General features: G+C 43.6%; 1 protein-coding gene across 16 annotated transcripts in view; it reads right to left on the bottom strand.

The window, feature by feature from the left end:
- Positions 1–317: 317 nt before the first annotated feature.
- SGCD (sarcoglycan delta) overlaps positions 318–25,583 on the bottom strand; it is a 307,378-nt gene continuing 282,112 nt past the window's right edge. For all 16 annotated transcript variants that reach the window (XM_039701182.1, XM_039701183.1, XM_039701186.1 and 13 more), the window contains 2 exons: positions 2,386–2,509; positions 318–665 (listed from right to left, as the gene is read on the bottom strand). In XM_039701182.1, the coding sequence (XP_039557116.1) occupies positions 492–665; positions 2,386–2,509 (298 nt within the window). In that variant the 3' untranslated portion in view covers positions 318–491. The remainder of the gene's footprint in view (positions 666–2,385; positions 2,510–25,583) is intronic.

Raw genomic sequence — 25,583 nt, 5'->3', positions numbered from 1 at the left:
TTTGAAATTATTTCTTTTTCATGCCACCGATTTAATGGCACAAAAATAATCAGAGATGCTTCTCTTCCCTTTGGATGGTGGTGGGTCTGCATTGGTTCCAGGGTCTTGCCCAGCCAGCAATCCCATTGCTCTGAGAACATGATCAAAAACGAGGGGTGATCATTGCACTGTCTTAATACAGAAGGGTCCAGGGGAGCATCAGATCCAATTCAGTAGATTGTACCAGTAAATTTTGGTGTGGGAAAGAGAAATGCTACACAAATGTAACAGGGTCACCCTGGGATTCCTTGTACTGAAACATCATTTTACACAGAGGATATATATATATCTTATATATATTTTTTATATATATATTCACACACACGCGCGCGCACACACAAAAAAAGTCTTTGATAGGCTTTCTGTGTTCTAGTAAAAATAGTTGGCAGCTGGATCTGTGAGACCAGAACTGGCTTTTGTGCTGCCTGTGATGCCCCTCTGCAAATTGTCTCTCAAAGGCAGACGCTCGTGTTTATCTGGCAGGTGGAGCTGCTGCCTGCCTGAGACAGGAACAGCCGCCCATTGGGACACACACAGAGCTCGTAGATTTTTTGCCTGGACCCTGCAGAAGAGGAAGATCCTTGAGGCAAGTTAGGTAGTTTGATTTTTGCAGAATTCAACGTTATCTGGAGTCAGTGGTGGCGAGAGAGAGAGAGAAAAAAGAGAGAGAATTAGCAGGGAGCTGTTACTTCTGATTTAAAGAAAGAGCTGTTATTTCCGATTTCTGTGTTTAAAGAAGATTCTTCCAGACAGCTCAGATGCTGCAAAAGCTGGGGAGGGAAGTGTTTTAGGATGGGAAAGTCTGACACAAATCTGTGTGGGCACATTATCTGCCTTTACCACGACCTCCAGTTTGTTTCTGCTGATGTACCCACCATTTCCTTGGCTTTTAGCTTCCTGGGACACCTCCAGGAACCCAATCCCAGGTTTGGATTGACCCAACCAGAGGTAGCCCACTGTCAGATGGAGAGCATGGATGGTTCACACCCACCCAACACCCTGCTCCTCCATCAGGATCTCTGTCACTGTGATCCCATCGCCAGTTACACTTGCAGGCTCCCAGGACTGACTTTTATGTATATTTTATGCATATTTAATGCATATTTTATGCATATTTTATGTATATGTGTAACACTTTTGTGTATATTAAAAATAAATCAAATGCTCTAACAGTCCTAAATTCCTCCTTACAAAACAACATAAGGCAAACAACATGTGGCAGCTCTCAGACATGTGGCAGCTGCAGGGGAGTGCTCTGGCATCAGCCAGAATACAGTAAAATAACCTGAACCCCAGAATAATACAGGGCGACTGAGAATATCAGCAATGACAGTAACAATCTCCCAGTTTAGTATCCACCCATCTCATGTCCTGAAAGATACAAGTCAATTTATGCATTTAAAAGCATCTTAGTATTGAAAGCAACTGCTTGAAGTTGTGAAATGTCTTGGATTTCAATCTCAGTGTATTAGGTTGGTTTTTTTGGGGTTTTTTTTTCTGGTATTTTTCAGAGGTTTTTTCTTAACAGCCATGGTCTAGGTTTGGACTGTCTTAAAATGCAAATGTTTAGAAAAAACAGAAACTGCAATTAAAGAGTGTTTCTATTTTACCCCTGACACTAAGATAGGTAAATCTCAACTGTTGTGGGAGCCCTCTTGCCTGGAGGTTTGTGTTCCATGGGCAGCTCCTCCTGACAAGGGTCTCAGTGGTTTCCCCACTGGGAGCTCCTCAGCCTCATCCTTTGGTGCCTTCAATCACTGTGGCAGGAGGAGGGGATGGGAAAACCAGCAAAACCATGTGCCCACATGAGTTTATGACACCAGAAGAGGCTTAACTCAACACCTACTTTACTTTTACTCTATGTTATCAGCTTTAAGTGTTCTCTCTTCCCCTTTGGAAATTTCTCCAGTGCAACAACCTGTGTCTCCTAATGTTCCCTTTCATTCCAGAATGAAACATCAGCCACAAAAGCTTTCCAGATCAATACTACTGAATTAAGCTCTTCTTATAGAATAATATATGATAAAAGATTTAATTATGCTGGCCAAGTAAATCTTGTTTTAAAGTGACAAGGAAACAAAGAATTTAGGAGCAGTGTGCATTTTACAGCTGCATAAATCTGCTGGAACAACAGATGCTATTATCCATGCACTTTAAAAATAATGAATCAGCCTTTGCCACGGAGTGAGTCTGCTTTGCATGGGATGTGCTCAATCAGGGTGAGAAGGAATGAAGTCAGGAGAGCCCACTGTCCCCAGGCTTCCCTCACAGCAGCTTGGTGACCCACAGGGCCACAGCTCTGCAGGGCACCCATGCCTTGGCTCTGCTGCAGGGCTTTGCACTCACCTCTCCATCTTTGGATTCCAGCCTGAGCTCTGTCCTGCACGTGGCCTTCAGGCTGCCGGCCTCGGCGTTGATCTCGATGCCCTTGGGAGCCTCCATCACCAGCGCGCGCGTGGGCGACTCCAGCCTGCAAGAGAGGGACTGCCATGGGCTCCTGCTCCTGCTGAGCCCCCAGCCTCAGCACAGGGACAGCCATGGGCTCCTGCTCCTGCTGAGCCCCCAGCCTCAGCACAGGGACAGCCATGGGCTCCTGATCCTGCTGAGCCCCCCAGACTGCAAGACAGGGACAGCCATGGGCTCCTGATCCTGCTGAACCCCCCAAACTGCAAGACAGGGACAGCCATGGGCTCCTGCTCCTGCTGAGCCCCCAGCCTCAGCACAGGGACAGCCATGGGCTCCTGCTCCTGCTGAGCCCCCAGCCTCAGCACAGGGACTGCCATGGGCTCCTGATCCTGCTGAACCCCCCAGACTGCAAGACAGGGACAGCCATGGGCTCCTGCTCGGGCAACACACAGGGACACAGCCATGGGCTCCTGCTCCTGCTAAGCATCCCTATCCTGCAGCACACAGGGCTCACACAGCCCATGGGCTCCATGCTCCTGCTAGGCTGCTGTGCTGCCCTGCTGCCCCTCAGACCCTGCTCATGTGCAGGTTCTCACCTGCTACCAGAGGAAAAGGTTCACGCACGGTGTGGTAAAACACATCACAAATCTGATTTGCTAACACTCCATGCTAGCTTTGCTATGCTGGACCAAGAGAAAAGGGGCAATGAAGCCACCCCCAAGGTCAGCTTGCTCTTATTTCTGGTTCAGCTTTCTCACTAATCAGTGCTAACAGGATATCAGTAAAGCTGAGCACCTACACAGAGGGTGCAAGTGTTTCTCTTCCTCAAACCACTGTTCAAACAGGAATGAATTAGTTCTCCTGACTTCCTACAATGTGAGGTTTGGAAGGGTTTAAGGATACAAGGAAATCAATGAAAGCAATCAGGCTGAAGACCCCAAAATTTGTGGTCTCCAGTCCTAGGCTCACATCACACCAGGCATGACCATGTGCTCTGCAGAGCGTCAGCCCCTCCTAACCACGGACACACTGCACAGCCTCTGACAGCCCTGCTACAGCCCTGTAACACAGCCAGACCTTTTCCTTCAGCAATTGGGGTTAATGCTGTAAAGAGCAGAAGCACAAGGTTCATCTTCCTTGTTCATCATCCATTTTTTGGTCTTCTATTGCACTTGTCTCTTTCTTATTTATAATACAGTCTCTTATTACTCTCTGTATTGAAAATGGTTATAAAAAACCACCTCTCCCTCTTTGGGAATATCCTCTTAGTTGACTTCATCATCATTTATTTACTGTAGGATCACAAGATCTAGGCTGTGGTCTCCTCAGGTGAAGCAGGTGGGAGGGCTGGAGCAGAGGCTCCTCTGCTTTGCCAGTTTTGGGCTGGCAGCACTGACCAAAGCTGGGCACGGGGCAGCTCCAGCTCTGCCGGGCAGCTCTCAGGGTTTGCCTGCATCAGCTCTTTCTCTGCTCTCCATAGATATAATCATTTGTGCATGTAAGTGTGCTCTTAAATGGACTCCTGCTGCTACTGAGACAGCATTATGGGAGACTGAGGGAATTCAGCTGTATTTATTGCAGCCAACAGTTCAATAAAGCACAGGCACAGCTCCCTCTGTGTGGCACTTTTCAAGTTACGATTTTCCCCTTTTCAGTGTCTTCATACTGCTGCTTTCCTTTCCCTCAAGACCCCAAACTTATCCATAATTTCCTGGCTGACTTAACTAAATCTAAATTGCAGGGAGCAATTGAGGCATATGCAGCCTAAGGAATGAGCAGCCTCTGCACAACCCTTCTGAGCTGCTTCTTGTTTTCTGCAGGGAAGCCACTTTTTATGTAAACTTCTGATTCCTTCCACTGGTATCACCCCTCAGCTGGTTCCTGTGTGAGGAACCTAAGGTTAAGACTGCTGTAAATCACTTTTTTTTTTCCCTGCCTGACTGAATTGCAGATTGCATGGAGGACAAAAGCTGTCTGACCCGTATTTTCCCTGGAGATTTCTGCCCAGGGACTCAGTACACTCTCACCCTTGGTGTATCTCACAGGCTGGTGTTTGTCCTGAGAAACAAAGGACCCCCAGGATCTGTGCTGCAGGGTCTGGCACACAGGCACACACTCCTTCTCCACAGGCAGGATCCTCAGGAGGAGCAGCAGAGAGCTTGGGCCAGTTATACCCTAAATCATGTAGCTAAATTCACCAGAGGATGTGTCCAAACCCCAAGACAGCTGAGGTAATCTGAGGATAAAATAATTCCTAAGAACATGGCCTGGTGACTCTCCAGCATCTCAGTGACTCTCCAATTTCTTTGATGTTCTGGCTGTCTCAACATATTTGTTCATCTGTTAATCTTTTAGCTCTTCTATCCACTGAGAAATAAATCTACTAGGTACAAAACAGTGCTCAGACACCACAGTGCAAACACACTTCTTTGCAGCAGCCCTCAATTCCTACTCTGTGCAGCAGCAGCCCCCCAGTCCCACACCTTTACTGGAGAGAGAGGAGAGCTGGGAAATCTGTGGAAGTCTTGGGGGAGGATCAATAGAGGAGCTTCTTGCACATCTTTCCCTGGGCACACAGGTCCCCTGAACAGCCAACTGAGTTAAAATTCAAGCTTTGAAAAAACCAGCAGTGATCTAGAGTGTCCTAGACAACACTGCCCCAGAGTTTTATTCTCTTTCATGTGTAATGAAGTGACAGAGTTATTCTCCCTCCTCCACCTGAAGAAGTGGAATAACAGCACCTTGCAAACACTTTTGAAAACCATGTGATTTTTGGATGCACTCTAATCCATGCAGAGCTTCTTTCCTCATGGAGGCATGAACAGCCCATGGTGTGACGTGGGACAAGGACACAACAACAGCCAGGGCTTTGCTGCTGCTCCATCACCCTCCTCACTGAGCTGACCCCCCTCCACCACCCCAAATCACAGCCTCAGACAGCTGCAATCCTGCTGACACACTGACAGCCGTTTAATGCTGAAAATACAACTTTAAAGCCCAGGGATCTCTTTGGAACCTTAAAACTACAGAAATGTTTGAAAAACACCACCACAGCAAAGTGCAGCTCTTTCAATGATGAAAACCTTGGTCTGCAGCCCACATGGCTCTGTACTCGTGCTGTGGTTTGGAGTCAACCCAAACCCAGCCCTTTAACGCTGAAAATACAACTTTAAAGCCCAGGGATCTCTTTAGAATCTTAAAACTACAGAAATGTTTGAAAACACCATGACAGCAAAGTGAAGCTCTTTCAGTGATGAAAACCTTGGTCTGCAGTTTGGAACCTGACTCTTCTCTCTCCTCCATGTTCCATGTTCCTGTAAATCCATCTTTTTGGGACTCTTGTTCCAATTTATGCTACTGTAAAGGAGGACAGGAACATCTTAAAAATAGTTTCCTTGGTATTTAAGGGGCATATGTTTGTAAGGGATTTCATTTGATTATTTTCTGATATCCTGAATGAATCCCTGAGCCACCTGACCATAAACCAGGAGCTGCAAAATCTATGCAAAGCCAGAGAAAGCAGCTGAGGAGTTTATGCTCTGGGGGTTTGAGCAATGTTTACTGAACACTTTCATTTGAAGCAGGCATTTAAGAGATGCTCTGCTTTTAAACCTAATTCTGCCTTCCAGAGCAGAACCAATTTGGAGACTAATAATGAAAGAAAATGATTTAGAGATGAACAGATAATTCATTCAAAATCAACATTTGTTTTCCAGTGTGATACTCCAGAGCTTTTAGTGGGATTCCCATCTCCTGGTGAGGTGTAAGCCTGTACTTAGAGCAGTAGGCTGGAAAGGTGGCTGCATGAATATAAATTGTTTCATTATTTGCTCCTGCTCTTGAATTTTCCATCCCAGCAATTGGCACATAAGCCCTTTTTATTGACCATAGGTGCTGCTTATTTTTGCTCCAGTATTTGCAGGACTGGATTTTGACCTCTCTCCCAGAGCTGGGCAGGAAGGGTAAATGCAATGCTGTGCACAGTTACAGCTTGCTGAATTCAGCACTGAGATAAGCTACTGCCATGAAATTGCTCCTGTCCCACCTGCAGTCTCCTGGGAGGTGAATGAAGAGACATTCTCCTGTCTGGGTGACTTGGGAACTACTCCTCTGGATCCCAAGACTTCATGTAAGTCCAAAATTAAAAAAAAAGAAGACACAAGTAACAGGATTTTCAGAACTATCCAAGTTCCCAAGTTCCACTTATTACAACGGGTGTTAGCTACTTTTGAAAATCCCATTGAGCACCTAAATGCCATAACAAATCTGACCCTTAATCTCAGTTCTTAGTTCTGCAACAGAGGTAATAGCACTTCCCAACCCCACGGGGAGGATGAGAAGATAAATATATCAGCAGTTGTGAAGCCTTTATATACTGCTATAACTGAGGCCAGGGAAGTCACCATGGCCAGGGATAAATGGCTGGCACGTGGAAAACTGATCCTTCCCAAGCTGCACTACTGGGACTGTACCTTCATCAAAAATGGTGTTACTCTTGTTCCTCACCCTGAGGACACTCAGCTCCAGCTCACCACCCTTAATGGACAGTGCTAAATGTGCCTCTTGAGCCCTTCTACTCCATCCCACCACCAAAGCACCTCCTGTTTTAAAGAGAGGTGATGGCATGTGGGCATCTCGCAGGGAACCCCTGAAAATCAATGGGAATTCTGTGCTCCTGAAAATCAACAAGGAAGAAAAAAAAAAAAATCAGTGTCATCCCTGCTTTGCTTTGGGGACTTTAGCAATAATTTAAAGGAAATCAGCACATGAGTTTGTATTGTGGTTCCAGAGAAATTCATTCACTTGGAAAGATCATTACTTACCCAGATTTCTAGTTTTCATTTCCTTCAGCATAAACAGTCACATTAATCACCTTAGCACCATGTTTCCTTCTTGTCCCTCCCCTCACCCGCTCCAAGACAATGCAGCATTTTCTTTACTCTTCTGAACAGCCTTTTGAATTTTGGAAAAAAAGGAGGGTATTAAAGATGTGCAGGCAGTACCACCTGAAGTTGGAGGCTGCTGAAGTGCTTCCAATACAGTGGGCATAATTCTGTTAAAAAGTTAATTTTAATGTAAATATTTCAGGGGGCAAATTTGTCCAGGTCCAGCAGTGATGCAAACATGACTTGCAATCTGTACCTTGCACCAAAGGCTGCAGAGGAGAGGGATGATCCTCAACATGTGAAAGGAGTTCATGGGAGCTGAGGACCTTCTGCTGCCACTTTATAACTGTTCTCATTTTAATACTTCCTTTTTTATTTTAATTTTTTTTTTAACTAGGAATGGCCTCAAGCTTCAGAATTCCTTGTCCCCACAAGGGGCTTTTTCTGTGTGGGGCACAAATGCTGCTTGCAGTAAGGAAATGGGAAGAGAAGTTCATGCACAGGAGGTGAGGAGCATATGATGCAGCAGTGTGGTAACAGGAGCTAATTTAATTTTGCTTAGAAACCTCTGGACTGAGAATAGAGCATGTATTACTGCAGCTGTAGCCCATTACCTCTAATGACTCTAATTATTTTTTATGGTATCCATCTGACCAGCCATAAGATTCACGTTGAGCATAAAATTAGCCAATGCTAGCACCGTGCCTGCTTATATCTCATACAATTGGTAAATTATTTCAGTAAGTAAACATGGAGCTCCATCAATTTGCTGGTAATGAACCAGCTTCTTAGCTGAAATTTGTTTTCAATTTTAACTCCCTTGTTTCAATGAAATCAATGGGATCACCCATTCCTAGTGAGTTACACTTCTGACTTCATTATTTGTGTGTTATCTCATATATGTCAACTCCTAGAACAAAACACAATGCTTTTCTCCCTATTAACAAGAAGTTTAATTAGGTTTTACTGAATTGCAAAGAAGCCATGCTTAGCTTCTATTTTCAGAATGCCTAGAAATGTTTTTGGGTTTTTTCCCCATTTTAAAAAATTGTCTTTACTTGTATTGGAACAGAAGAATGTTTGGAAGGAAGAGCAATAGGTTGAGCCTTGACTAACCTGGCGAAAACCTCAACCGAAAATAAGTTCAAGCACCTTGAGCTCTCCCCTTCATCACTAGAATTCTTTCCTACTGGTATTGCCATTTCATGGGGAAAACACAGGCTAAAACATGGCAAGAACAGCGAGTCTAATATAAAGCAGGAAAAAGAAAAAAGGGGAGCTAGCCTTGGTACATCAGAGCCAGAGGTTAAAATCCAGAGGATTTTGAATGTGTGTCTTTTTCTGAGACACCATGATTTTGAAAATATGACCTAAGTGGCACAGTACAAAAGCAGCAAGCACTCTGAAAGCTTACAGAAGAGATCATCACTAATAAGAAAATATGTATTCCTGTTATTTATTGCCTAGCGTTGACATAAATCTTGTTTTCAATTACATGTTAATGAAGCACACCAATTACTGTTTGAATAGAGACATCTGATTACAGTCTCAATCAACAGAAATAAATCTTGCTTATGGAACGTTTCCAGGGTATTTTCTTTAGAAACATTAATTACAGAAGTAAACAAGGATATATTATTATCATGTCATCCAATTGTAAATCCTGCCTATCACTGTAAATACTGGTTAGTCTGACAGTGTGCATCACCACACTTTCCAGTGTTTATGCTGCAAATCTAATGAGTGACAATTCCAGTGCAGCCATAATCTGAAAGAGATTGTTATGGCTTCAGGTCCAAAACCTTATGCAATTTATAATGTAATACACTGAACAGTAAATGAAAATTATTTTAGCTATCTCCACAAACCACAGGTAATTCCCAAGCAAAACCCACCTAAATCTGTCAGAGACCTGACGGGTGCAGAGGTCTAATGATGCTTTATTGGAAATTACAGTTTTGTAATTGAGTTAGAGATAAGTCTGGTTCAAATGGCAGGGGGTGCAACAAATTTTCTCATCTGTGTTTGGGCAACACAGATGCTGAAGAGATTTTGTACAAAGCTGAGTCAAGAGAAAGATAAAAAGGAGTTGAAAATTACCCTTGTGCTAACTTTGTAAGCTTTACTGTTTCCTTGGATAGGGAACCTTGTGTTTACAACTTTTCTTTCTTCTTTTTTAAATAGAGCTCTTACAGCTTCCAGGAATGCTTCATCACCAGCACTGTAATAAATCTGCTGCTGGTTTTGGTAACTTCATCTCAGAGCCCAATGGACCAGTTCAGGTATTTTTCACCCAGTTTCAGTTATGGGCTCTGTGTTTAGTGAACTTTTCCTGAAGAGAGCTGATGCTAAAACAATACTCTTCTGACCATGTAATGGACATATCTTATCTTATCATCCCTTCAGAGGCCACAACTCTGTGAGAAGGGCTAACTAAAGCAGTGAAACCATCACAAAGGAGGGCAAAGCCAGCATCAGGAAGATGCTCAGCTAATATAAAAAGAAGATTTGAGAGGGTGCAGACAAATGAGTAATCAGAGGAGTTTGTAGGGAGGGTATTGTCTTGCAGCACCAAGCAGGTGAGAACCAGCTTTCATTCTCCCTCCAAAAAAATGCCATTCCTCAGTAAGAGGAGAGGTTTGAACATATGGTTCCTCCCACCACACTGCAAATCCCCTGCTGCAGTCTTCCAGAACACTTTGCATTAGCTGAGGCTAATTCAGAGCACTAAAAAGCAGCAGAACTAGGAAAACATGGAGCAGTCAAAATACAGCTGTAAATTCCTTGTGATTGCCTACCACGCTACAGCACAGGAATTGCTGAAGGCAAGGGAATTATGTAAAGTTGTCTTAAATGTCTTAGGGTAGTTTTGATTTTGGTTTTAAAGTAACTTCTGGAATAGGTTACCAGAAGTCAAATACAGTATTTAGAAGACAAAACCTGAGATCAAGCAGATGATATCAAATTCATCTAGGGAGAAAAATGACTGTGTAATACCATTGAGATCTAGTTTCATTATGAGCTGGAGAAGTGGTGAAGGGCAGAGATTGCCTAAGAAAAAAGTGCAAGATTAATGTTCAACAAAGTGGAGGTATGGCTGAGAAAATTAAAATCATCTGGATAATTAAAAAATTCTGTTGCTTATAAATCAAGGAGGGAAATTATCATAGAAATTGGGAGATAGTTGAACACGATGTGTGGTAAATACAGATGTGGTTTAAAAAGATGGTGTGTTTGAGCAGACAGAGAAGGGATTCAGGGGTGTAAAAATAGTGATTCCTATTTTAAGTGTAGAGATGACTGCAATGTCCCTCTCCTCACCTGGGGTGGTCCAGCTTCAGCCTTACCTGACAAGCTGGGACACCCAGAGCTATCTGTGTGCCAGGGGTGGGCACAGTCAGAACTGAGACAGAAAATGACATTATCACAAGGCAGGCTGAGCTCTAACCAAGGCACAGTGCTGCTGCTGACGCCACTGGTGGCTGGCACCTAAGAGCCCATAATTATTTTTATTACAAACACCTGACCACAGCTCCTTGAACATTTACATAGACCAGGTCAAAACTGCTCAAATGACATTCTGGAAATTTCTTCATGGCCAACCTGTGTGTGGTAACCAGGGGGTTGACATTGCAGTGTGGCTGTGCCTCTGATCCCACTGCCCACAGCCTCCCTGCACTCCCCAAACCAGAGTTACACATGCCTCATCTACTACCTAAACCACCCATTTATTTTGTTTATTACGTAACTTCTTGTAATAAATTAAAACAAATGGAAAGAAAATAAATTCCTCCTCCTGTTGGCTGCACTAACGACCAGGCTCATTTCACACACTGAGAGAAATAATTACTTTTCATGTTACCATAATTGCCTAAACCACAAATGCATTTTTTAAGAAACAAAGGTTGGGCTGGTGTAAGTTTCTAATTACAGGTTGAAAGCTTCTAATTAAAAGGCATAAATTGGAAGGAACCCTTTCAAGCAGAATTGCAGAAGAAGCTGCTAAGATTGGGTATTAGCTTGATGCACTGTCACTGAGCCAGGGGGGAGAAAAAGAAACAGAAACCAAATGTTGTGGCTCCTCGGGGCCACTGACACTGTTTGCTACCCAGTGTCTCACAAAGTGCTGCCCTCAGGGACACAGAGGAGATGAACACATCACAGAGGGCTGTATGGGCCACATTTCACAGCAGCCCTGAGCCACTGGCACAGGGACAGTGATGCTGTCCTGGAGGGGACAGTCCAGGCTTCAATCAGCTTCCTCCTGAGGTTTATACAGGCTGCTGGATGGTGGCAGGAGGACAAAAGCCACCTGAGTTAGGCTAAAATGATAAAACACCGTGAAAACATGGATACTTGAGTCAGGTAAAACATGCTGGATGAACAATTTGTTAACATAGACAGTACATGGTGCTCTGATTTGGGGTGACTGTCATGTGCAGTCAGCAGCTGGATGGAATTGGCTCAAATCTCTGCTACTTTCATGATTTGCTCTTCTGCTCTACTCTGAAAGAAGGCAGCATGATGCAAATTCTTTATCTTATTCTCCTGTTTTTCAGAGTGTTGAAAAACCCTGCAGGGCAGACCAGCATGCCATCCCTGCCAGAGAAATTGCTTTCCTGTGATAACCCATACTCCAATGAGAGGATTACTGGCAGGGGTGCAGCACTATGCAAATATTGCAGTCATGAGCATCAGCCTTTGCATGCAGTCTCCTGCATCAGAACTGCTTGAGGAAGAGATGTCCATCTGGATTTTCATTTTAAAATTACTTTTGAAGTTTGTCTGCCCCTGGGGTTTTCACCTGCTGTTTGGTCAGCAATAAAGGAGAAGGGTCAGGTGGATTAAAATCTCACATGGATAGTACTCAGGTTCAGCCTCCAGCACTCACTGCAGTGGTGATTTACTCTTTCTCCTCTCTGCAGATCTATTCTATTCCTTCTAAAAAGACTGGCATTAATCACTTACAATGAGAAATACAGAGATAACAAAGCTAAAAAGGATTTAAAATGGCAGAATAAAAAAAACTGATAAAAAAAAGAGAAAAGGTGTGTCTTTGTGCATCACCTACTCAGTGGTGAAACCCTTTGGAAATATGTACACACTTGCCTAAGTGGATTTGAAGAGCTTATTTAGCATGACAAATTGGCTACAACCTGATGGGTATTTCTGAAAACCCATTCATGGACCTGCAGACACTCACATTCCCGTGGCATATCCATTCATTGCACAGTCAATTTATAATGATTCCACCAAATTAAATCTTTATTAACAAACTTATTGACTCTGGCTTTGACTTATTGTCCCCCCTTTTAATTAACTGCAGTAATGAGACAAGCAACATCCAATATAACAAACATTTTGTTTAAAACCTGCCATTTATTTCAAGCAGCTCCACTAAAAATGAAGGCTGAATTGCTATTTGCTAAATGTCAATTTTCACACTCTGTTGAACCTTTTCTGAAGGCTGTCAACCACAAATCTGCAGTCATCTTTTCCCCTCTGATCAGAGCTATATAGAGCATATAACAGGTTTTCTGTTACTTTTCATTTTTATGCAGAAGATATACCATTTTCTGTTCCCAGTATACTTAAAAAAATTGCAAATGTGCATAAATTGTAAATGTAAAGGATGCATATGCCAAGGTTGTGGCCTCTTTCACAGTCACAAGTTACACCAGCAATGTGGTTCCATGTCTGCATGTGCAAGGGCACAGAAATGATCCAAACTCCTCAAATCCAGCCCCTATCATGCAACAATGCTGCACCATCCTCTTCTCCAAAGTGCTGGGCTCCAGCTCCGAGTTGGGAAGATGTTTCCCCCTCCAGATCTCTCGTTCACAGCCTTTCTTTGGGAGGAAATCTAAAATAAAGCCAAGGATGGGCAAGACCACCATGGACAGAGAGGCCCAGGGCTCCTCCTTGGGTCCTTTCTGGCACAGAGGAGTTTGGAAGGGCAATGGGAGGGATGAGGAGCATTTGAACAAGTCAGGCTCAAAGCTCTTTGATAGTGCAGAACAGAAAATCTTACAGCTCTTTGAGATTTCCAACTAATTTCTTGCTTTCAAATATGCAAAAGAATATAGGTTGGGAAATGGTGTAGGGAAGGAAATAAAGGAATTGTGTGGGAGGGTAGAGGGAGGAAAGGAGCAGAGAGATAAAGAGATCAGGAAAAAAAAAAAGCCCAACTTACTGAAAATGAGAGTATAGAGATGTCTCCAAAGGGACTACTTTAATTTAGGGAAGAGAATGTTTTGCAAATTCTTAGCATCAATTTATTTTCAGCTAAAACCAAAAGTGTTTTCTATTTATCTTTTGCACATAATCACTCCTGAGTAAAACATGCATTCAGAGGTAAGGCTTGGCAATCCTTCAAGACAGATGTGCCAGATATTTTTCTGAACTGCAAGAGAGACTATTGAGCCTGGTGGTGGCAATTCAGCCTTTGCTGGGAGCTGGCCCTACTGGCATGAACCCACCTCTTCCTGGGGGAGGGAAATCCCTGTCCTGCTACACCTGGAGGGAACTGGGAGCTGTGAAACCCTGCTGCTCACAGGTGTGTGTCTCAAGAAGCTCTGCTCCCTTTCTTTTTGCCTCTCCTCTTGCTGGTATGTTCCATGGTGCTGCTGCTGTGAGTTGTTGACCTTGTTCATTTTAAGGCATTGAAACCTCTTCTCCTGCTCCTTGGGCCAACCACAGCCAAATAAGATTATGTTCAACATTTCTTGAACTCTTGCAAGGTTCCTTCCATCCTTCCTTGGCCAAGTCTGCCTTTTGACTGTAATAACCTCCCCTGGATGTCTCTTTAGCAGGTAACAAAGACAATTCCAGTTGCTAATGGAAGAGGTCAAATGGAGGTGAAGTGAAATAGATTAAAAACCAAAAAAGAACTGATGTCAGAAAAGCTGCTGTACTACTCAGTGGCATAACCCCTTCCTAGAACAGGCTTTTGGCTGTGATTTTCAATTAATTTTGCACTATTTTATTTTGAGTTTAAAAAGGCAGCCAGGCAGGAGAACTGGCTTTGTGGCTGAAGCTGGGATTCAATTTCCAGCCCTGAGATGAAGCGCCTTTGTGACCACATCCAGTGGTCCCTGGGTTCCCTGCAGCCTGGTGGGGATGGCTCAGCACAGCCCAGGAGGAAGAATTCTCCCCAGCACAGCAAACTGAGACAGACAAGTCTCTGCTGCTGATTTTTCCTAGTATCCAACTCATTGGAAATCTTCCTCACAGAATGCCCCCTCTGCTGCGAAGCCTGAGCCATCACCTCCACAAGGAACTTCACCAGATGGGCTTGTGAGGAGGGAATGGCCCCAGGTGCACAGATCTCACCCCAAGTACTGCCCTTAAAAGAACTCAATAGAGTTACCTTGGAAACACAACAAGAGAAAGGAAATTGGACCTTAAAATCAACCTTAATTCTCCCTTTGCACAGCCAAACAAAATAATAATAATAATAATAACAGCAATAAAAATGAAGAAACACTGCAAGAGAAAAAAAAAAGAAATATGGGTGGTTTTTATGGTCTTAGAAACCAAGAATGATCAAAGCTGCAAAGTATAATTTTTTTTTCCTGGAATGCCCTGCTTTTTCTGAATTGCCTGCACACTCATGGCACCTCTCAGCAGTCACATTAACACTATTGATTGTCTGCTTGGTAGGAAACAGGAGGAAAAATAAAACAGGCAAGGACTTAACTCTGTTCAGATTCCTCCAGTGCAACTGGAATGTGGATAATTTTTTTATGGGTGATCATCACTTCTAAAACCTTCCCAGTGAAAATTCCTGCTGTGGTCTTCCTCTGTGTCAGTAACCAAAGCACCCAGCCAGGCAGGGCAGGAGTTGGAGCCTTCCCAGCTCCTCCAAATGATGGGGTGCTCCTGTTCTTTGAGGCAAAGGCTGTGAGAAATGTCTTCATTTCTACCCTTTATAGAGCTGCCAACCCTCCAGGTTTGCAAGGGCTCCCTGCCAAGGCTGGCCTGTCACCCCCCTGGGGACAGCATTCCACCCCAAGGCCCAGCAGCCAGGAGTGGTCATCTCCAGCTCCAGAGCAGGGAGTCCAGTCCTCACTTGCTGATCCCAAGGAAATGACAACATTTGTTCTTATAAACCCAATAAGAGCATTTGTTTTTACAGACCCAGTAAAACCCAATGGCTCATGAGTCCCACCACACAGGTCCCTCAGCAGAACCTGACCCTGCCTGGAACAGGAATGGAGAGAGAAACAGCTGCCTCTTGCAAAACCTGGAAATTCCCAAATAATTACGTCTCTCTCTCAGACATTAAGTTCACTGCAGCTCTTCCCTCCATCTTATCCTAATTATTTTTGCAGTCCTTTCCTTTCCCCTGTATTCTGCCACAGAGCAAGTCCCCAGGAGTAAACAACATTTGCTGTTACCCTAAAAATGCATATTTTGCCATTCTTAGTTTATAGGTGATGACAGTAATGGAGTACTCAGGGCAAAACCACTGAAACCACAAAACCCCTCAAACCAGAGAAAACATCCTCTGCTCTCCAGAAGAGTTCATTCAAACCACTTCAGCCCACCTGCTCCTGGCGTGGGTGAGGCAGGAGCTGCTCCAGGGGGAACCCAAGCTGTGTCAAGGGAAATACAGTTTGGATATCAGGAAAAAGTTTCTTACAGAAAGGGTGATAAAGTTCTGGAATGGAAGCCTGGGGAGGTGGTGCAGTCACCATCCCTGGGTGTGTTTAACAAAGCCTGGATGTGGCACTGGGTGCCAGGGTTTAGTTGAGGTGTTGGGGCTGGGTTGGACTCAGTCCTGAAGGTCTCTTCCAACCCAGAGATTCTGTGTGAATTCTGTGAATTTTGTGAACACCTGCCAGGGCTGCACACCATGGAAGGGTGTGAAATGAAACCTGGGAAAGGTTTTATCCAGCAACACTGACTTCACTCCTAGCACACTTCCACATCATTCCCAGTGTCTTTATCTCTGTAAAGGATATCTTCTAAAAAGCAGCCACATCCTGCCAGTCATGCTGCTTTAACTTTACTGCTCTAGTTAGAGGTGTAATGTGGGGAGAGCTTAAAGAGATATAACTGGACAGGTCTGTTTTAATTGTTCCCACCAGACCTGTGCTCTGTGACCTTGGACATCTACAGAGCCATAAATATGAGCTTTGATTGCTGTTCCCATAGTGACTGGCAGGAGGAACACAGTGGAGGCTGGACTAGGATTGCTTCAAGCAGGCAAGCAGCAACTGGAAATCATTAAGTTCAGAGGCTCTGGGGACACTAATGTCACTGCAGGCCAGCCAACCTGGAAGATAAACATTGCTGGGCACTGTGAAAATGATTTTTCTATTTGCTTTCCACTGAGAGAGTGAACTAGGCTACACTTTAGGCACTAGGCTTGGCAAATGAGACTGTGAGCTCTTCTGAGGCAATTTTACCAATGCCTTCTGCTGCTGGAGGTGTCAGAGCTACCAGTGGGTCCTGTCAGGCTTGTGCTGAGAGCACTGACTGCTGAGGAGCAGAGCAGCAGGCATGGCTGATCCATGGGGAATATTTCCACCTGCAGCAAGACACGTGAGAGGCTGAACCACTCAAAGCTGCAGGGCAGCAGGACTGTCCCTGCTCGGTGCCTAAGCCATGTGGTGCTTTCTGTACTGTTCTGCATTGTGCACTGAGGGCTGTCAGGGAGTTTGCTGTGGAAATTGGGCACCTCTGGCACCCCATTCCACGTGGATTCAGGGAGAGGAATGCATATTTCCCTGCAGCTGCAACACCCAGCTCTTACTTTCACCGTGCTGTGAATTAACAGCACAAACAGAGCTCAAATAGCTCGAAACTCTCCTAGTTCAATAGAAGGAATGATGGAGTTTCAGGAAGAACACAGGCACGTGCTGGTGGCCTGAGAATGTATAAAAGCAGCTCAGGAATATTTGTGTTGGCTGAGGGCAGAGCAGGAAAAGCTGAGCTGTGCTAATGGCAGTTCTGAGGGACTTGCTCAAAGGTGCTGGGGGCACTGCCTGTCCATCCTCACAGCTTCCTCAACTCCCCAGGGCTCCACACATCACAGCAGAAGGGAAATCACACAGGGGCAAATCCAGCATCTCCAACAGAGCCCTCCCTCGAAGTTATAACCCTCACAAATAGAACAGCTTCACCCTCTCTGTGAGCATATTCAGGTTTGGAATGGAAAATACCTCTTCTGCCATCCAAGATAAATCAGTAATTACTCAGAAGGGAAGCAACAACAACTCTACCCATCCATACACTTCGTACACCCTCCAAACTCTCCAATTTACATATTTAAACTCTTCTGAGTTTGGCATCATGTCAACTTTAATGCCAACAGAAGACAGATAAGCCCATAAAGCAACAAGACCAAGGCATCACTTCTCCCTTATAACACACAGCACCTACACGTATTTGCATAGATCTGTTAAAAAAGCAGGGTAATGCTGACATGTTTTGAAGCCAAGATTACACAGTTTTTTATGAGAAGTTTGGTGGCATGCCACAGGGAGACACTGCACTGTTCTCATGGGATAATTGATCATCCCAGTCTCTTCTCCATGCCTCAGCCTTTCACTGAAAGTAGATCCCATCATTTTTCAAGTAGCTTAGTCAGATTTGCAAACTCTGCACATTCTTATACTGACCACAAGCACTTAAAGCATCAGCTATTTTATTTGTTCTGCATTTGGTTCCTCTATTTTTCTTTATCTAGTTTGTAGAAAATGCCAGAAATGTCAAATTCTTTTAAAAAATGACCAGCTTGTGACCCCTTGATAATTTATACAGTATGGACAATCCTACTTGGAAAAATCAAGGATTAAAAATATTAATCTCTCAGGTGCTCAAAAGTCTTCAGTTACTTCTTGAAAGACAGACTAATAATAATTATTGCCTCCTCTGCTTTAGTGTTAATCCATCTCTCAGAAAGTGCACATCTTGAACTGTAGAAAATGACACTTTTAAGAAGAATTTTGCATTTTTCTGACTGCAGCAAACCATATGGAGAGTGGCTGACGGGTCCTGATGGATAACAAACACACCAGCAGCTTCCCAGAATACTTATCTCTGAAAAGAAGGGAGCTCTGCAGAAGTGGCCTGGATAGCTCCATAAATCAATGCCACACCATTAATTCTTGACAGACACTAAAAAATTAAGGGATGGTCAATTTTAAGTATTGGCCCTGCATAAGTCTTGCAGTTGTTCTTTCAGGAGAGCCATAATCTCCATGTGAGAAGCAAGAGAACCATTACAATGGCCCTGCTGGAATTTCAGTCTGCCTTTTGAAGGCTGATTTTGCTTTTCATTGCTTTGAAAGTCCAGCCAGATGTTGCTTTTGTTTATACTGAGCTTTGTTTTGTTCCCCCTGGAAATTCAAACCAAAGGCAGCAATTATTTTGCTGTGGAATTGTTTATTGCAGGACAGTCCCACTGGCAGGTTGGCCAGTGCTGGAACCTCCCCCAGCCTGGCCAGACACTGAGGGAATTGTGCTTTGCTTCACTGGGAAGCTGGGAACTGGCATCCAGCTGGAGGAGAGCCTCCTCAAAGAGATGGTTATGAAACCAACACTCTGGTTTTGCATGGACATTTTGACAGACTGTGTGAGTCACAGAAACACTTTTCATGTGTCTCTGAGCACCCCTGCCTGCAGAGCTCCCATTTCCCTGGCAGTGATTCCCCTTTCAAGTCACATCAGCTCGCAAGGTCTGAGGCAACATCATTGGAAATGTGCATGTGTTTATCAGAGGTTACAGCATAAAATATGCAGGCACCTTCAAATATATTGCAGTCTGTGACAGCAAGCAGAGTGACTGAATATATGTCAGAGGTTTATGATGAACTCTGAAGTGTCTTCATTTAAAGGCAGCATCCTTTTATTATAGGCATCCTTTATTGCTTGATTTATTCTTTCTATCTGTAACTAACCTCTAGACTCATAGATTTAGACTCCTGGTGTGATGTTGTTTGAATGCTGTGCACCTTAGAGCTCTGCAAAACCTTCCGACAAATTCATTGCTTGGTCCTCTCTCAGTGTTCAGCACAATGCCAAGGGATGGAGAGATTAAATGGTGCCCTACTGCTCAACTGAAAACCCATAAAATCAACATATTTAGTGGGTGTTATAGAAAATTTGTCACATGCTAAGCAGGGAAGAACAGGAAAGGAACTAGGAGAGATTTAGTGTTCCATTTTCCATCTCTTTAGCAGTATTGCCCTTGATGTTTTCAATAAGACTTTGCTGGGTTTTTTTTGTAAAGGATTAAGCAGTGGTGGAGATGAGAAACTGAGCTTAAGTAAACAACCAGATATTCTCTTCTTGATAGAATCAGTTTGATCCCATACAGATAAAACTGAGCATTTTTGGAAGTATGCAGGGCACAGATGGGCCAAGGCCCAGGCTAAAGCAGTTTCCAGGTCCCAGGGATGAATTCAGGGCCTGGGTTGTTTTCAGATGTGCAGTTCCTGCAGGAACACATGCAGTGTGGTTGCACACAGTGTGACTGCAAGCACACATTTTCAATAATACCTTTTGGGTCGTTAGAGAGAGAATTTAATTTCAGAAGCCTTAGGAAGCAATAATAATCTTTAACCTCTGGCATTGCAGGAGAAGGCACTGCATATTTCCTATCAAAATGAACAGCTTTAATAACCTTCCATTAATGTCTATTTATACTGAAGCAAATGATACAGAATTGACCAAGGGACACAACGTGCTGTGCAGGGCCAACCTTACCTTGTGACTTCATGGGAACTGTGCTTTGAATAAAGGCAAGGCTCTGCCTGCAGAATTCAGCCTATTATTAGAAACACCAACACCACAATGGTTACCCCACATTGCCAAAACTTCTGTAGTTCAAAAAGCTTCAGTGAACTGATCCAGAGCCTGCAGTAGGATTTGCACCCACGGGTTTGGATTTGGAGAGGGGCAGAGATGAACTGCCCAAATCTCCTGGCACTCTAAGCTGGGAATGGCTTTTTCCACTGAGCTTCAAGCACAGATCCTTCTGCTCCAGGGGAACAAGAATTGATTATCTGGTATTTAGAGGTCTGAAGGCTTTAGAAAGAGGCAAACAGCAGTTATGAAGGACTTAATTTTTGCACCCTAAGAGGCTCTGTCAGAAATGTCATTTGTAATTAATTAGAACTGCATAAACCAGAAAAGATCCTGTTCAAGTCAGTTTTTAACCCAGGGCACTCTGGCTTTCAACCTTTGGGTGAAAGCTCAGAATCTGTTCACAAGTTGCTGTGTGCTTTCTGGGTGATCCTTCTGGCAGCTTTTGAATTTCCAAAATGGTTTATAAAAAGGCTTCCCTCTTCAGACAGAGCTCCTCAGTTGATTCTTGTAAGATATCCTGTTTTTCTAAAGAGATTTTTATTGCAATATGAATTTATTACAAACCATTTCACTTGCACACATTTTCAATCATACCTTTTGGGTCATATAAGAGAGAATTTAATTTCAGAAGCCTTAGGAAGCAATAATAATCTTTAACCTCTGGCATTGCAGCAGAAGATACTGCATATTTTCTATCAAAATAGACAGCTTTAATAACCTTCCATTAATATCCATTTATATTTATTACTCCTTCATTAAAGTTAAGACAGCAAATCCTTAATAAAAAAACCCTAAATTGACATTTTACTTTACTTCTTTTTCTGTCTTTTAAAATGCTAATACTTAAGGAAGTGGACAGGACATGACATATTTTTATCACTGCCACACACTTTGGGACTGGCAGTGTAAACTCTGTGTCTTGCTTTTTGCCCTTATTATATCAAATATAAGCAGGTTTTCTCTGAGTTCACTGGCAGGGAACATCTCCTTGGAGCAGCACATCCCCTCATTATCCAGCCCTATCAGCTGTTCTCCAGCTCACCAGGAGACCATTTCCTCTCTGCTTTACAACTTCTTTTATGATCCTTGATGGCCTAAGTTTGGGGTTTTTCAGTTTACTTTCCTGCTTGATTCCCTTGTGCCACTTTATAACATGTCCTCAGCCAGCCTTCCTTAATGGCATGAAACCAGGCAAGAAGGCAGAGAATGTGTTTTTCTTTTTGTTTTGCAAAAGGCAGGAGATAACTCATGAACTGAGGTCACCTCAACAGAGAACAGAGAACTGCAGCTGAGTTTCAGCTGGAGGAAGAATTGCCAGGAGGGTCCCAAGATCTCAACACCCATCCCTGTTTGCCTAAGTCAGAAAAAAGCTCCTCTCCTTCTGCACCTACTGCTCCCACCCTGGGGTTTTTGCTTCTTCTTTCTGGAAAATTGTAAGGTATTTCTGTGTTTTTCAGATTTCCTGAGGCCACTCATCTGCTTTTGGACTATTAATGGGGTGCAATCCCATTTCTGCTTCCTCATCTCCTGCATGGCCCTGAAGCCACACAGCATCATGTGAAAGAAAAGCTTTTTTTTTTTTTAAGGCTGCTTCTGTCCAAGGATGTTCTTGTGCAGCTGAAGTGAAGCAGGGCATTATTTTCCTTGCCAGCAGGGCTGTGTGTGTGTATTGGGGTGTGTATTTATAGCTTTGGGACAGATGAAATGGTGGCTGCCACCTTGCCTTTCAAACCAGTGCTCCACCTTTAACATGGTGCTTTCACAAGTATGGCCCCCAAAATGCTCCTTTTTTACAGTGAGTCACTCCAACACCAGATCAGCTGGGAAGCAGAGCAGGGACTGCCAGCTTCAGAGCTGTCAGCAGAAGCTGGAAATGAGGCTGTGAAATCCGTGGGCTCTCAGCTTTCCTAAACTGGAGATGAGAAAAAGGACCCACCTGGCAGCACAAAGGAGCTTCTGCATTTCCATTTCCTCCCTTCACAGGACACAAGGTGCCAGATGGGTCACTGACCTCCTCCAGGCAGCACCGCTGAGCCCAGGAAGGGCAGGGCAGCCCACAGCTGATGCTCACACACTGATAATGTATTCTTATCACTCCAGATGAAGTAGAGACCAGGGAGCAACTGTGGACTGTGCAGGGCTCTGCAAAGAATGGCCAGGTTTGGCTGCTGGTCATTTTTAGGAAGGGATTCTCATGAGCCACATGCTGATTCCAAACACCACTCCAGAGCTGGGAGTGACATTCCTTCAGAGTGAACTCAGCAACGCTATTTGGCCAGAAATTATTACAATTCAAGAGAGCCAGAGGTGCCCCAATAACCCAGGGGATAAATCCATATTGCAGAATACACAAGAGAAGCGGAGCAGTGGAAGTCACCACACATGAAAAAGATAAAATCAATTCATGATGAAAGGACATAGCTACTCCTGTTTGGCCTAAAGAAAGCAACTCCATTCCACATGAAACAAATTCAGAATAAAGATTCTGTAGGCACGGTGAACATTTGTCATTTCTCTTAATAAGTATATACAAAGTACTGCTTTCAAAGGGAAGGACCCCACTGTAGTTGTGGACACATATTTCCCTTCTCTTTAATAAGATTATGCAGCAGCTATTGATTCCTGACTACAGCCTAAAGTACAATTAGAGTATTTGTAAAAATGTCCTTTTTATTCACAGGGGACTTCTGTAGCTCCAAGTACCTCACTCAAACTAATAAACATTATTGCTGTGGCCCAGCCAAACCCTCTGGCACCAGCAAAGGGCAGCGGGAAACAAAACCCTGAGGAACTCCTCACTTGGGCAGTGAAGTGTCCTTCCCTACTTTGTGCCAGGTTAATGAGGAGTCTGTGCTAAATGCCCCATTCTCAGGCTGTGGATTGCTGCAGTTCAGCAGGTGAAATCCCAGCTGTGGTTCCAGTGCTGGGCTCAGCACAGTGGGAACAGGGAGCTCTGCCTGCAGACAGCTCCCAGGCTCCCAGGTGAAGCCTTAGCAGGGAGATATTCCTTCTCAGAAGCAGGTACTGACTGCTGAATAACGCAGAGATTTTTATTTCGCCTGCTCTGCTCTTCACTTGGGGTTTCAGAAATATGTGATGCACAGCTGGAGAGATGTATGAAGGGATAGAGAGAAATATTAAAGAAAACCAGGTATTTTTCTACCCAAAAGCAAACATGGTGCTCAGTGGATTACATTCCTCTCATTTCTTTAAGATAAGAACAGTGTTCAAAGGAAAATCTCCTTCTCTTCTGAGCTATTCAGTCAAAGGAAAATCTCCTTCTCTTCTGAGCTATTCAGTCATTTTGAATATGATTACATCCTAAATATCACAGTATTTGCAAAGGATTGGGATCACAGTGATAGGTAGGTAAGGTGCTTTCCTTGCCAACTTTCTATTTACTTCTGTATTTCATGCTCAATACCCTCAGTACAAATAGCTCTATCTCAAGTACAAATGTTATGATAAAAGAATGGTTTTGGGGCCTTTCACAGAGCGTGACAAATGCTGGATTCCTGAGCAGCAGCACCAACTGATTCCTGCTGCAGCATCTCCTGACTGCCCTAAGGAACAGCAGCTCCAGCCAGGCTCTGCTGCAAGGAAAACATTGAAAAAAACCCAGCAGTTTCCTTGCCCATCTCTCTGGGGAGCTGTCTAATGCTTGCTTTTAGAGCACTGATAGCTGCAAGTAGTCAATAACCTGCAAACTTTTTTATAGTTGGCACCCCAAAAATGGTCCTCAGAGCCTGGAGCCCAGGTGCTGCTGCTAGGGCAGTGTCACTCCAGAGCATGGCAGTCCTCCTAAACCACCATCAAAATGTAAATGAAAGGCAACATTTCCTACAAACATCTGCATTCCAGAGGCCAAATGGTATTTTCATCATTTTCTGTAAGCCCTTCCAAAAATACCACTTCAGACTAACCTACTCGACAGATACATCATGTTAGATGTGTCACCACATCCTTTTAATCAGTGTGGAGTCAATATTCTGTATTATATGAATAACTAATTAGTTTCACAACTTATTTCCACAGATGTCATTGCAAAATCTATCTGAGGAATGTCATCTGCACTTGAGAGAAGGACAAGCATTGTAATTAAGTATTAAGCCATTTCACCAGTGTGAGTCTGCCATGGAGTGTGAAATGGCTATAATTCACATTTTTAAGACCTCGCATTTATTAGCATCTATTTTCTACTCAAGGTTAGCAGTGTGCTGCACAGAGAGTTAAAAAAAGCCAAACAAGCTCACTTTTTTGTTATTCAGATGGGTACATCTGCATGTCTGACTGTACAGATTGGTCACAGGGATGGGGTTTCTCTCAAGCCCCAGAGGATTTCTGGCTCACACACCTCTGTGAGCAGCACTCGAAGGTCAGATGGATGCTCTGATTATGGAGCAAGTGACATTCTGCTGTTGAAAGCTAATGACAAGCCTGGGCACAAGGCAGCTAGGCAGGATACAGATCTTGTACACAGCAAAGGTATTCAATCTGAGATAACAGCCAGGACTGATGATTAATATCTCCCAGGAAAAGACTTTGTTTGCGTTAGGAAACCCCCACAGAATAAATGCAGAGAGAGAATAATGAACCCAGCTATTGGGGTTTGCTCAGGGCCCAGGAAGAGTTCAGCTGGTCTCTGTCTGGAGCCATTGCTGCAGTTGCAATTGTGCTGCTTAATTATGTGCAGAAGAAGATGAATCTTGATATCTTCCCACATCTTTTGATGCATCAACCAGCAAACAAGAGCGATATTCCCACTGCTCTCTGTCCCACAGGCAATGCTGTTTGGCAGCAATTTCCTGTAGAAATTTGCCCTTTCCTTCAGTGGTCATCTCCCCCTTGCTGACACCTCACAGGAATCCACAAGTGATCACTGTGAGCTAAACAGGGTTTCAGTATAATATATTACTCTCTATAAATGACTTTCATTTCTCACCAATAACTTCCTCTTTTATACCATTAATTTTTTGCATTTCCTCTAATATTTCTCCTCTTAATCATTATTAATGTAATTGGTTTTAGACAGAAATATTATTTTTGTACCAACTTTTCTATGGTGCCTTGTGAAACACAGCTGACAGAAGCCTTGACTTGGTAAGAATTCCTGTTTTTCAAAATTAGTATTGTTATGTTAGCTCAGCACTGTATTTAAATTGTTTTTTGTTACAACAGGTCTCACTTGGACTATTTGGATAGTTCAGTATTCTACATGGCGAGGTGGAATTGCACTAATAAAATCAAGCAGCAAGCACATTTCATCTGCCATTTCATTCTTTCAGTGCTTCATAATTAACTTTAGCCAAAAATTACCCTTTTAAGGCCAAGGGATTAATTCTCCCTTAACTATATATTTGTGCATTATAGAAAAAACAGTCATCCCTTGGCTTCCTAGCCTTGGATGAGAAATTCACTGCATTTTCAACCTAC

Source organism: Passer montanus, unplaced genomic scaffold (genome assembly GCF_014805655.1).
Source record: "Passer montanus isolate IOZ18808 unplaced genomic scaffold, ASM1480565v1 scaffold15, whole genome shotgun sequence".
NCBI lineage: Eukaryota > Metazoa > Chordata > Aves > Passeriformes > Passeridae > Passer > Passer montanus.
Note: the sequence above shows the minus strand (reverse complement) of the source record. Positions and strands in the feature narration are given on the sequence as shown.